At 34.7% G+C, this 13,644-nt stretch overlaps 2 protein-coding genes across 2 annotated transcripts; both read right to left on the bottom strand.

Annotated features, from left to right (window-relative positions):
* Positions 1-124: 124 nt before the first annotated feature.
* Positions 125-6,517, bottom strand: LOC115886663 (synaptic vesicular amine transporter-like). The gene is made up of 7 exons (XM_030905913.1): positions 6,341-6,517; positions 2,983-3,249; positions 2,661-2,924; positions 991-1,263; positions 696-830; positions 392-642; positions 125-223 (listed from the first exon to the last, which is right to left on the bottom strand). Exons 1-7 carry the CDS (start codon positions 6,426-6,428, stop codon positions 125-127), a joined length of 1,377 nt encoding a protein of 458 aa, XP_030761773.1. The 5' UTR covers positions 6,429-6,517.
* A 488-nt stretch (positions 6,518-7,005) lies between these two features.
* Positions 7,006-12,103, bottom strand: LOC115886704 (protein bride of sevenless). The gene is made up of 4 exons (XM_030905972.1): positions 11,435-12,103; positions 10,428-10,591; positions 9,092-10,365; positions 7,006-7,333 (listed from the first exon to the last, which is right to left on the bottom strand). The coding sequence occupies exons 1-4, from the start codon at positions 11,989-11,991 to the stop codon at positions 7,142-7,144; spliced, it is 2,187 nt and encodes a 728-aa protein (XP_030761832.1). The 5' UTR covers positions 11,992-12,103; the 3' UTR covers positions 7,006-7,141.
* Between the last annotated feature and the right edge of the window lie 1,541 nt (positions 12,104-13,644).

Raw genomic sequence — 13,644 nt, 5'->3', positions numbered from 1 at the left:
TGTAGATAAGAAAATAAAATTTATCTCTATGACTATTTTTTTATGCTTATTTTTTTTACAGTTTTAGTTAACAACATGCAACTATCTAATAATCTTAATAAACTGAACGTTATCAGTAATAATGTTACTGATTACTGTCAGATAGTGCTGGTAGAGAGTTAACTGTCTCTAAGCTCTGGTAATATGGTACACCTTCTTTATATATACACACACTTTTTAGATCCTGAAACATACATAAATAATAGTTAAATCAAAAGATTTTTTTTTACGTAAACAAATACTAAAACCGATAAAAACACACATAATTAAAGACACTGCAGTAGGTGCGTTTTACATTAAAGCTTCCATTCAAACCACATCTACAAACTACACACGAAAAAAAAATCATTACCTCGCCATTGGTAGATTTCTTGCTTTCCAATTCCAGCAGCAAAGGACAGAACAACAAATTGACGAAACCCACCAGCCGAATAAGCCATGGAAAGCCAAACATTTCCACACCTTGGCCTCCCAAGAGAGGTCCAAATGAATATGCTACAGCAACTGCCGCTTGCTGGAAGGCGTACACAGGACCATACTGAGTACTGCCCTTGGCATCGACAAAATTGGCCAAGAGTGGTACCAAGGATGCATCTACAGCACCTAGAAAAATTCCAGAGTTGTCTAAAAATATTGGACATAAATAGTAAGCTTACCAACACCAAGTCCTAACCCAAAATGGGGTATAGTCAGTTGGTTCATGGTACTGGCCAATGGTAAAGAACAGCAACTAACACCGATCAGTACCATAGCGCTAATAGATGTCCTCCAAGCTTGGACAGGCAGTAATCCTAAAATATCAACAATGTTTTATTTAGTTGTGTTTTATTTTGTGATTGAGACTGATCTTGGTCTTGCTGGACTGTTTAATAGAGCGAGATACTACTGGATAATGTAGTCTAAAAATTAAAAAAGAAACATAATAGATTTGTAAACCAAATAGATATTTACCAGCAAAATGAGAACCAATAAAATATCCTACGCTATCAGGAATGAACACAGCTCCAAGCTGCCATCTGGTAGGTCGTGGTGTCATGTGACCTAGCAACCACATGGGCACACACGGTTCAAGAATAGCCATCGAGGAAGTGCTGATACATATAGCCAGACCAGATAGTACGGTTACTTTGTCTTTCAGAAGGCTGATCCATTTTATGTAAGTCGACTCTACGTTGTTTGGTGGAGGTTCTTCGTCTTCGTCAGATAGGAAACTCAGCTGGAGTACTGCCAACATAGAAATACCGTATGATAGATAAAAACGGCGTCAAAGAGTGGGGAGTGTCAATCGATTAAAGTTTTGGATAGGTCAATCTCTTCTTCTTATTATTACGCCCTCTCCTGACGAAGGTTGGCGATTCCAATGGCAATTGTGGCTCTGGAACAAACCATCTCCTTAAATCTTTTAGCCATGAGTTCTGGCGTCTTTCTACTGATCTTTTTCCTTGCACTTTGCCCTCTATTATGAGGTACAGTATTTCGTATCTATCACCTCCCAACACACGACCCAGGTATTGAATTTTTCTTTACTTGATGGTGTTCAGTATCTCTTTTTGTTTCTGCATGCGCTGGAGTACTTCATCGTTGGTAATCGTTTGTGTATCCATGAGATACATTTCGAAGGCGTGTCCAGCTCTCACATCCATAGAGTAACACGGGAAGACGTAGCATCTGGCCATTCGAGTTCTGAGTTCCGCACTGAGGTCAATGTCTAGACCTCTTCTTCTTCTTCTTCTTCTTTTAGAAGGCGTATCGCCTGTTTAGTTCCGGTTTCCTACTCGTCTAAGCAACTCTTGCGAGGTTAACTGCCAACTGTCTTGCCAAAGTTTAGGTGGTCGTCCAGTAGGTCTTCTGCCATGGGGTACGTTGTTGCGAATTATTATGGCCATTCTGTCGGGGCCCATTCTATTGACATGCTGGTTTCATTCTCTTCTTCTCTGCCTTATCCATCTGACAACGTCGTTTGTTTGGCACTTTTCTCTTATGTCTACATTTCTCTGTCTGTCCCTCAATGTGTATCCAGTTATCATTCTTAAGGTCTTCATTTCAGTAGTTCGTAGGATTCTCTTTGTTACTGATGTTTCAGCTCTGGTTTCCGCACCATATGTCATCACTGGTCTGCATCATCGGCATAGCATAATATGTTTACTTTATGCATTCCCATTCGATATCCTAATCCAGTATTCTTAACGGTTTTTATTACTTGATCCATGATTGTGTTGAATAACAGAGGGCTGAGACTGTCGCCTTGGCGAATACCAGTTGTAGTTCGAAGATGCTGCGTTAAGGTAAAATTTGTTCTTATTTGGGTTGTTGTGTTTGTGTTTAAGTCCTTGATAAGTTCTGTGAGTTATTTCGAGACATTACTGCTTTCCAAGATGGTGATCTAGACCTCAGTAACTAAAAATTGATATAAAATTGGTCAAAAATTAACACTAATTATAGAAAAATTCAAAAGAGATTTAGCGTTTTCAGGCACACAAATAATTTATTTCAAAAAATATTTTTTATCGAGAAGTAAGGACCATGTTAATGACGTCTAGAGCTTGTCCTCTCCAAAATTATCATCCATTGTCATTCCCCAACCGTCTTTGACGCCGTTTTTTCGATCGTATGGTACTTACCAATGCTAATAAAGACAAACAAAGATATAAACAAAAATGGGGCTGTTTTGCCAAACATCTGATAAGCAGCTCCACCAAGAGGGTACCCTATCAGCACCCCCAAGGCTATTCCACCAAAAGCCAACGGCATGAGTCTATTTCTCGAGTCTTTTGGTACGTTTTTGGCTAAGATGCACATTCCACTCACCGCTATAGCTGCTGAGGAACTACCATGCAATGCCCTGGCGAGTACCAGGAGTCCATAGGTCTTACCATAAGCAAAAACTAAATAAAAAACAAACTTTGCATATGCTGTATATAATATGTAGTACAATATCCTTACGTATAGCAGCCACGAGCATGTTACATGATCCAATAAGTAGTGGTACGGTGCAGTTGAGTACTTCAGTCAAATATCCAACCAATGGGGTGAAGGCTAGCTGGACGAAGGCTTTTGAAGCTAATAGGGCTCCAAGGGGTCCATTATCGTTTTCTAGGGATTCGTATTTTCGTTGTAGAGGACTTAGGGATGCAGGTCCATAAGTTTTTGTTTGTTCTTCGTGTTTGTAGTTTAGGGAATTTGAGAACAGATAATCGGGAATGATTGGTACTGCAAAAAATAACTTTTATTAATGATTTTATTCTTTTTTTTCAGTATTTGCGAAACCGCTATAAATTTTAAAATGCTTTAAATACAAAAAAAGTTCATTTTTTAATTCTCCATCTAACCAATAATAACAGGGTGTTCCATTAAAAAAAGCGAAGAAAAGCTAATTTATATATTAGAAAGCTTGACATAGAATTTTGAACACCCTGTATGGCTGTATGGTTTAAGATTATGAAATTTATAGCAAAGTAAGTACATACCATCTCTAGTAAATACCTAGTATAGTTTTGATTTCGTAAAATTTCCTGTATTTTTAATATTTTTTTTTTCAAACAGACGTAAAAATGTATTTTTTTAATTCAGTTATTTATATTTCTGGAACTATCAAAACCTAGTTAATAATATCTCAGAATTATGTAAAGCGATCAGAAAGAAAGCCAAAAATGCTATAGCATACAAGGTGTTCTATTTAAAAAAAAATTATCCCGATCCGCTCACACTTTTTTGAGCCACCCTATAAAAGTTTAAATATTTTTCTGAAATACATCCTAATACATATTGTAGCTTTGCCCTTATACAAAATTCCTAAGTTTTTTTTTATTTCAGCAGCTACACATGCCCGACGCATTGTTGCCGTACCCGTATAAAGTCGTAGGAAACAGTTTGAACCCACAGTTAGCCTGGGCCAAGATGCCAAGAAAAAAAAAATATAACCTTTGAGTACTTTATTTTTTAAATGCCGATACCACTGGCTTCAAAAAAATATAAAAATTAAAATCGCCGACGTACAATTGGGGTCTCTACACAAATTTAAAAAAAAAAAAAAAACTTTTTCAACCAAAGTAAAAAGCGCGCAAAAAGTTTTGTTAATAATAAATAATGACCATCATCACCAAAAGGTATGCTTACTGTTGCCCCCCTCCCTGTTTCTAAATCCAGGAGGTTGGGTCTCTGAACAAATTTAAATAAAAATAGATTTTAATCTAATGGAAAAAGCAAAAAAATATTTTTTTGTAATATTTAAGTGATAAAATTTTACTTTATGATCATAAGTATCATTAAACAAGTAAAACTACAAACTAACAATTAATGAAGTACAATTAATAATTTTAACACACACTGAATTTAGTCTAAAAAGGAAGAAAACAATTAGGTTTTAGTTATAAGTAAATAAATAAATTTTAAACATGGTTACTGTTGTAGAGAACAACACTCCTGGGAGATTTGTTTGACCAATTTGCCTGCCTGGCCAGGTGGAAATACCATTTGTTTAAAAAACGTGAACTTACTGATGATTTCCATTTAAAACTGGGCATAGATAGTGGAGGTGGATCTTTAAAAATTTGTCTGTCTTTATGTTGTTACGAAAATCCCGAAATAAAACAAGAAACACATAAAAGTACCGGAATAAACAAACTTATTTTAATAGGATTGGCTCCCAAAATAATAGAAACCTACAAAAATATCAGAGCAATGTTTGAGATTTTGCAACTCCATACTATTTGTGGAGTCAGTTCTTACACATTTGCCGCAGATCTAAAGTTGATAATGATTATATTGGGCCTTCAATCTTCATCATCATGCCATCCATGTGCCTGGTGTGATGTTAACTCAAAAAATTTACAGTCAAGGGGAGAACTAAGATCCATAAAAGATATTTCCAAATGGCGTACCTTATGGAATGAGGAGACAGGTGGAAATTTAAAGGAAACAAAAAAGTACAGTAAGTGGACTGCTAAGTTTACTTTTTTAATAGTTATTTTTTGCAAAATTTTAATTAAAATTTTTAGAGAATTGTGTCAACATTCCTTTAATAACTGACGATGTTCCAATTATCAACTATATATTTATTTAGATAGGAGTTGTACAAAAAATATACGATTCTCTAAAAAAGAACTTTCCGGAAATTGCTGAAAGCTGGCTAAGAAGTTCTGGGATAGAATTAGACCATTACAGCAGATTTAATGAAAATAATGCCAGAAACTTGCTTAAAAAAGTTAACGTTCTTAAAGCACTAGATCCTGGTACTTACTTTGTAACAAAACTTTATTTTATTATTGTTATTTGGACACTAAGCCCTTTGCTTATTTTTTTAGAGAACAAATACATAGAAGCATTTTGTGCCTTCAATGATGTGGTAGCCAGCTGTTTTGGAAAATATATTGATACCAATTACGAAACCTATATACTGAAATTTTCCGACAAAATAAGAGATACGAAAATCAGTTTTACTCCAAAAATTCACGCTGTTGTTCATCATATAGTGGATTTTGTTAGTATTTCACAGAAAGCATTGGGCTTTTACTCTGAGCAAGCCTCAGAGCAGGTGCATCATTCCTTTAAATTGTTCTCAAAAAACTTTAATTCAAATCCGAGATCAAAAAACTATCAAAAAAATCTCCTTAGGATTGTAGCTTCCTACAACAGTAACCATGTTTAAAATTTATTTATTTACTTATAGCTAGTACCTAATTGTTTTCTTCCTTTTTAGTCTAAATTCAGTGTGTGTTAAAGTTATTAATTGTACTTCCTTAATTGTTAGTTTGTAGTTTTACTTGTTTACTAATACTTATAATCATAAAGTAAAATTTTATCACTAAAATATTAGAAAAAAAAATATTTTTTGCTTTTTCCATTAGATTAAAGTCTATTTTTATTTAAATTTGTTCAGAGACCCAACCTCCTGGATTTAGAAACAGGGAGGGGGGCAGCAGTAAGCATACCTTATGGTGATTATGGTCGTTATTTATTATTAACAAAACTTTTTGCGCGCTTTTTACTTTGGTTGAAAAAGTTTTTTTTAAAATTTGTGTAGAGACCCCAATTGTAAGTCGGCGATTTTAATTTTTAAAGTTTTTTGAAGCCAGTGGTATCGGCATTTAAAAAATAAAGTACTCAAAGTTTATATATTTTTTTTCTTGACATCTTGGCCCAGGCTAACTGTGGAACCATATGGCTCCTATTTGCGGCAATTTTGTGATTGGCACCCTGTTAAAAGCGTATTCCTTTATTCATAAACATATGTAAAAATTGGCAGCCGGATCTTGTACTGATACTAGTAGAAAAAAAAACTAAAAACATTTTTTTCACTTACCCACAACAGTCAGCAACACATTATCCAGCAAAAACAACAAATAAACTATAACAAACACTACGATTTTCTTGCTGTTCATCCGATCCATCTCGTCGCACTTGAAAAACTGACTAACTCTTCTGGATGGGACTGTACTGAGATTCCAGAACTAACGTACATCATCTGCCCAATCAGGAAAGCCATTTATCCAGAGGTTTGAGAGATAATAAAATTATTTTCCGGTCCAGTGGAGATTTCCATTTGCAGGTTGTTATCTGCGTGCAACAGGGGGATAGGTTTTCCCCTACCTCATTGGTTAAAGTTGTTAAAAAATGAATTTAATATACAGTATGTCCCCGGATTTTATTTACAAGAGAAAAAACTTTTTTATTATTGACATTTTGACAAAAATGCGTTCTTACTTATTAAAATATTAGTTAGTGCTAAAAATTAAAAGGCATTTTTATGGTAATATAATTTCGAGTTTATTTTTTGATAGATGGTTATTATTAATTTTTATTAAAATCATATTTTTTGCTGTTGTTAGTTGTAGTATCACATTAAACTAAATAAATTTAAACAGCAAAAAATATGACGCTAATTAAAATTCTATCAGTAACAATATAATTTGTTGTAACTATACCATTCTTTTTACTTAAGTTAAATAAAAGAATCTTTCTTGTTTGTATCTTTTAATGTATTATCATATATTTTTTATTAGTCTTAAAAATATTCGCACATCGAATCATTTATCATTTTTATAAATATGTACATACATAGTATTCATTTCTTAAAATAGACTTTATATAAATTCACAGAACTCTAAAATCTAGTGACTTTATCCGTGCTAGTTGGGGAGTCGCATCGCAAATTGAAATCGAGGTCTTCAGGTAGGGCGGGACAGGAATACAGGTCCGGCTGCTGCAAACCCATCACGGGGGCGTTTGGTACTATGCCGGCCCTGGCTATGGCGGCTGCGTTGATAGCTGTCACATTCACGCAGTCATAGATTGGCTAGAAAAACAATGTAAAAAAAAGAATTGCTATAACCACAGATTAGGTATCCTATAAGTATACAGATAAAAATCTTATCCCTAATTCGTGGTACGAAAATTGTTTTTTATGACGATGTGCAAACGAGTAAAATTTCCTGTGCGCAAAAATAAACTCACGTAAAATAACAATAAACAGCGTATTAGAGAGAAATCGCTAAACCGAAACCGAAACGTTATTTAGAAATAGCGCTTGGTGTAATTGATCCGCAAATTACGTCAGGCGGTAACGTTATTAGCGGGTGTTGCGTTAAAAATTGACTCGCGCATACCCAAGTAGCATCTCTCTGACTTCGAACTAAATCTGACCTGAAGCGACGTCAGACTTTGTGCAAATTTAGGTCGGGTGCTGGTGATACGACTGGTGACGTCGCTTTCCTATTAAAAGTGACGTCGTTGGATCCGAGTCGGTAAATCCAACGATCTGTCGAGGTACAAAATAACAACGTACCATTTTTATTAATTTCCCAACGTCGTTCCAACGTTGGCTTGCACGACGTACCTATACGTGAACTAGCCCGACGTCTACCCGTTGTCCGAATAGGTTACGTCTCACTGATAATCCCTAAAGTAACGTCCAATTATATTTTGTTGTATTTTATGTTCATATTTTTAACCTAATACTAATTACGTATCTCTATTTACGTCCGTAAATACAACCCATTAAGTAGCATTTGCGGCCTAATAAACATCATGAACATAACCTAATAAAAAGTTTTTGTAAACAAACTTAATTTTTTTATTATGCCTAAAAAAACACTAAAAAGGCATTTAGACATTCATCTACATTTTACAGAAAGAGGTTGAGGCTTTTGCAAAATAATAATAGTAGTAGTGATGTCTTCCCTCCGCCCACGAATGCTTTTTATCCGGAAGAGATGCTGCATTACACTGGTGCATCTTAATTTCATTTTTTAGCTTAGTTTTATGATTAAACCAGCTAGAAAATAAAAAAAATATTTTGCGAGTTACTTTTTTATAGATATTTTTATTTCATAAATCTACCTACTTTTGAAGGCGCTCGTTGTTTTCCGGAGTATTTTAATCAGATATATAAAAAAAGTGACTTCCGTTGACAAAACTGATGTCTGGATTAATGATTCAGAATTATTATAATATCAAATTAGGTAGACACTTATAGTTCTATTCGAGGAGTGATTATGAATCCATTTGTAATTAGGTAGTTTGGTTAGGTTTTTATGTATTCTTTGTAACGAATATGAAACCAAACGTAACGTAAGTGCTTAGCGACGAATTTTGAGTGACTAAAATCCAACGTAATATGACGTTGGTAATTGGTAGAATTACATTCCCTATTAGGTCAGATACCGACGTCGAGGCGACCCGAATCTGTATTCCCCATTTAGGTGCAAATAAGGGTCGTCAGGCGGTCGAAACGACGTTGGTACCCGACGTCGGGTTTATTGAACGCGACGTATACCCGACGTTAGATAACGTCCAAATGCTACTTGGGTATCCTAACCATGATAAGGTATGCGTAAATACTGCATGACGCTATTCGGTTTTCCGATATCTCTCTAATAACTGTGCCGGTCAGGCGCTGTGCACAATTTTAGAGGCCATAAGTGGGCGTGCTATGTGTGCAAACTAGTAACCTAACTAGTGCCCGATTCCGAAAATTGGAACCACGAAAAACAATAAGAAAAAACAAAGTTTATAATCTGTATAATCGGTGCTATACCTAACAGCAAGTTTTTACCTGAGAATGAGCCCTGTATATATCCACAGCACTCGTTCCCGTAGCTAGGGATGGCAAGGCACTTGTAATTTTATCTCTTTCCGCAGCTATGGTCATCAAATAAGTCCTAGGAACAAAAACAGCACCTAAAATTATCCCTCCAGTTGAAATTAACCCGAAACATATCACAAACTCCCTCCAACAACTATCAAGTATTACAAAACTTGGCAACCAGACACACCAAGTTGTCGAAACCAAAATAATAGCTACCGTAAAGTATTTTCCTTCTCTGTAGTTCCTCTGACTCTTGTACATCAAAGGACTGAGACACAAAAGAAACATCAAAATCACAATATTGTAGGACATCAAATACACAAAGTATACAGAACTCAGAATCACAGAACATCTCCCTATAACTTGGAGACTTAAAGCTGCTTGAGCTCCAAAAATAAACAGGGTTAAGAATGCTTGAACTGGTCCTGAAATATGTGCCATGAATCCCATCTCTTTGTTGACGTTTGTCAGCATTATGGCTCTTCCAAGCATCAAGGAAAATGCAGCTGTGTAGCTTAGGGTAACTGACAGGGTTTTGATAGTGCATAAGAGTTCTGTGTTTGATTTTGTTGGTTCTATACTGAAAGGGAGTACAGAACAAAAGAGAAAAACTACACTAAATAGAAGAAGGAATGTCAGGACAGGGTTGCCTTCGAAGATTGTTCTTTGAATGACAGAAGAAAGAAGAAATATTAGTATGGCAATACATAGAATTATGCCTAAAAGTGACAAAGAAAGGAAAGCATAGATCCAGGATTCTGATCTAAATCCGAAAGAAGATATTTTGAAGTCTATTTCTTGGTTTTGTTTTCTAATAACAAGATGGTTAGGGCAAATTGAACCAGAAAATTCATCTTCAGTTTTGTTAAGTTCATTTTCTTCATACCATGTCATGTTTTCGAAAAATATATTATAGGAAGACACTTTATTAGAATTGTTATAAAGGATTTCATAGAAAAATAACTCTTTTAGAGGCTCTATATTCAGAATTCTTGACATTTCCTTTAAATCTGAAACGAAAAATGGTTTTTTAATTTCTGTTTCCGTTCTCAGACAGTTTATTTTATATATTGTGTCGTTGCAGTTTGATTTTATAAAATTTCGGGTCTCCAAAGCGTACTCCAAAAGAGGAGATGCAATATCAAAAAGAACAGGTGTCGGAAAAATAGTTAAATCTTTAAAATCCTCGTCAATTACGTGGTATCTTGGTGGTAAAATGACGTAAGATCCGTCAAATAATGCTAGAACAAAAAAAAAACGTTTAAATGAATTTAGGAATGTTATTATAAAAGTATTTATTTACTGTTTGGTGAAATTGCGTCTAGCGGAACTAAAACAATGGTTGTGTTCTCATTGGTCAGTTTTTCTGTCCGGACGTTAGATAATATCTGGTCAAGTTCGAAGGCAGTACCAAAAAGGACCAGTGTACTGGTTTCGGAGATGTTATAGTCTATAAAACTTGTGTTTCTGAAAAGAATATGTTATTAATGAGTCCCTTTTTTTGTAGAGGATAATTTATTATTAGAGTTTAGATTTAAAATTATTTTGATAATATACAGGGTTTGCCAAAATGTACTAAGAATACAAAAAAAATGTTTTGCTTCGTAAACAAATTCTGTAAATTAATAAATTGTTATTTAGAAGAATGGTCTGTAAAGTCTGTCCAGTGAGCTAGGGAAGATTTTGACAGACGAGATCCAAAAAATTACAGAAAACACACAATGTGAATTAAGATGACATATACAACTCTCAGTGTCATGTTTCCTCTAGCTGGACAGACTATACTACAAAAATGTGTATTTTCTATAAACTAAAATATCAATAGTTTGATTCTACAGTATGTCCCCCGATTGTCAGAAAAAAAACTTTTTCAGAAAAAAATGTGTTCTTTATAAAAAGTTTTGCTTCTTTTAATATAATTAATCCTGTTTATATTTTTCCAAATTTCCATACTGTTTTAGAGAAAATTTTAAAAGAATTTCAAAATGTAGTTCAAGTTCATAATACAGAGCTACTAAAAGGTGATTATTATTATTTAATAATTTTCGAAAAAGATATTTATTATAAAATACCGCATGATCGAAAAAAAAACGGCGTCAAAGACAGCTGGGAAATGACAATCGTAATTTTAGCGGGGTCAATTTCTAGCCGTCATTTACTAAAAATTTACTAAAAAAAAATTAAAGTTTAAATAACGTCTAGGACTTGACCTCGCTAAAATTATCATCGATTGTCATTCCCCAGCCGTCTTTGACGCCGTTTTTTTTTTCGATCACTTATATTAAATTATTTTTATTATTTTATACTTACTGAAGCACTATAAACTCCTTCAAACAAACCCTCAGCCTCCTAGATTGTCCGTAAAAAGCTTCCAGACTTTTTTCTTCAGTTGTCATCACTGTCACTTCATGATCTCTTCCTAACTTCTTCAAAAACATCATCGAAGCCTTTATGACAGACTCATACTCTTTTTTCACACTTTTAATCCTTAGATCTAAACTTCTAGCAAACTTTCCTATTTGTTTATTTATTTTTCTTGTTGTAATTATCCCTAGAGTATAATTTTCATCGGTTTTGTATATTTCAAAGAGAGTTTCAAGAAAATCTAGTTCAGAACATGTTTGATATATGCTCAGACCAAGTTTGAGAGGTGACAAGAGTTCCAAATAGTTGATTCTTTGAACAGTCCATAATGCTGAATGAATTAGTGAGTTTCTATTAGCATCCAGTGAACCATTTTCACAATTTTGATATAGGAAAGCTATATTAACGTCTCCTTCAACACTATGCAGTTTTCTAGGTGAATTTTGAAGGGTGATCGCACTGAAAACACTGAGAACTATCACTAAACTACTGTAAAGGTACATTTTAATTTTTTTTATGAAATTGTGCTGAAAATGATGTGTGGTATTTTCATTCTTTTATATCCGTTTTAAGCATCGGTGAACATTATACTAAACCAAAACGTACGTATAGTTTTTGAAGGACTTGGTCTAGTGTTTGTATTTATGGAGAGTATTAAAATTGACGGGCTTCCCTTAGGGCCACTGACAAACTTGACCAGAAGCTTTCATTATTCAGATTTACTGTAAATTGAACTCGTTTTGAAACAATGATGTGCAAAACATCTCCGATCTAGATATTGTAGTTCTTTAGAAACTTCTAATGCATGCTCCGCCTCTGGGACACTCTGTATACCTAATTTATTTAGTTAATCATATCATAGGCGTAAAAAAATAGTAAAAACTGGTAGCAAAAACACCTGTCTACGATAATCAATTTAATGAATCCTTTAACGCTTAGGTTTGGTATGTAATTTCAAGAATATCGTTAAAATTCGGATGTATTAGACGTTATAATGATGCTTGTAAAATAGGAAATGCTTTCTATGTCTTTGTATATTTAATTACAAACTATTAAAATTGTGTAGAGTAACTGTTAAGTTTACTGATACGTGTCTGTAATTAGCTACCAACGGTATTTATCATTAAATCTGTGGTATTCTATTATTTGTAGTAAATAAATATGGGTCAGGTGCTTAATAAATAAAGTAACATTTTATACAGGGTCAGGCAATAGTTTCTTCGGGCATGTAAATTCTTCGCCTAGAATAAAAGTATGTACTGGGATGTATTTCAGGAAAATATTTAACATCTACAGGGTTGCTCAAAAACGTGCGAGTTGATTGGGATGATATTTTTTTAAATATAACATCTTGTATATTATTGCATTTTGGCAATATGTATGTTATTGCATTTCAGCAATATGTCATTTTATTGATTTTATGGAAAGCACTGTTCATTAAAATGTTGTATCCTATGTTATAGGACTTGTTTCTCTCTACAATTTCCTGTTTCACAACGTACCGTTCGTGTCGGGGAAGGGATCATAGTTTCATAGTTGTCGATTTTCGAAAGAAATCAGTACATGTATATTATTTCGTATATTTTTTATTTTATTGATTTTATACTGTTCATTAAAATGTTGTATCCTATGTTATAGGGCTTGTTTCTCTCTACAATTTCCTGTCTCTTAGAATTTTAGAATTTAGAATAAGTGACAGGGGGGTTAATCTCTGCGACCTTAGAGATCTATTGTGTCCCCCTTTCTTGAGTTATAACTCATCATACAGTCCCAGGACTTCCTACGGAGACCCGTGTCCCTCACAGTCGACGAGCTACGACCCAGGCCGGGTAGACGAAACGGTAGCTTGTGTCGCCTGTTGGGTTTAGAGGTAGGCTCCCGACCCTTGGAGGAGGTGGTAGCTTGTATGCCACTTGCGGAGGATACTACACGCAAGTATGAGCCACCTCCTCTGTAGTTCTCTTTGGGTTTGGCCCCTTGGAACTTTCATTGTTACTGTTCCCAGCGTCGCTAGGGGGTTTTCCCACAGCTTCACCGGTGATGTTTTTATTACTATTATTATCAGATCTCATAGTGTTCCTATCAGTCGCTAGGGACAGTCGGTCCACTTCTACAGAGCCCCGCATGTAGAAGTAAGGGGTAAAATACAATGGGGT

Source organism: Sitophilus oryzae, unplaced genomic scaffold (genome assembly GCF_002938485.1).
Source record: "Sitophilus oryzae breed Bouriz unplaced genomic scaffold, Soryzae_2.0 scaffold_494_pilon_pilon, whole genome shotgun sequence".
NCBI classification, from domain to species: Eukaryota; Metazoa; Arthropoda; class Insecta; order Coleoptera; family Curculionidae; genus Sitophilus; species Sitophilus oryzae.
The sequence above is the reverse complement of the archived record's forward strand: the minus strand, read 5'-3'. Positions and strand labels throughout refer to the sequence as shown.

Bases quoted from the DNA above. Each gene is read 5' to 3' on its own strand.
- LOC115886663 (XM_030905913.1), bottom strand. From the start codon at position 6,428: ATGGATCGGATGAACAGCAAGAAAATCGTAGTGTTTGTTATAGTTTAT. The intron at 3,250-6,340 runs GTAAGTGAAAAA...TATTTTTTGCAG, and splicing joins TGTGTTGCTGACTGTTGTGG to TACCAATCATTCCCGATTAT. The intron at 1,264-2,660 runs GTAAGTACCATA...CTATGTTGGCAG, and splicing joins GTTTGTCTTTATTAGCATTG to TACTCCAGCTGAGTTTCCTA.
- LOC115886704 (XM_030905972.1), bottom strand. From the start codon at position 11,991: ATGTACCTTTACAGTAGTTTAGTGATAGTTCTCAGTGTTTTCAGTGCG. The intron at 10,592-11,434 runs GTAAGTATAAAA...TATTCTTTTCAG, and splicing joins AAGGAGTTTATAGTGCTTCA to AAACACAAGTTTTATAGACT. The intron at 7,334-9,091 runs GTAAAAACTTGC...TTGTTTTTCTAG, and splicing joins TATACAGGGCTCATTCTCAG to CCAATCTATGACTGCGTGAA.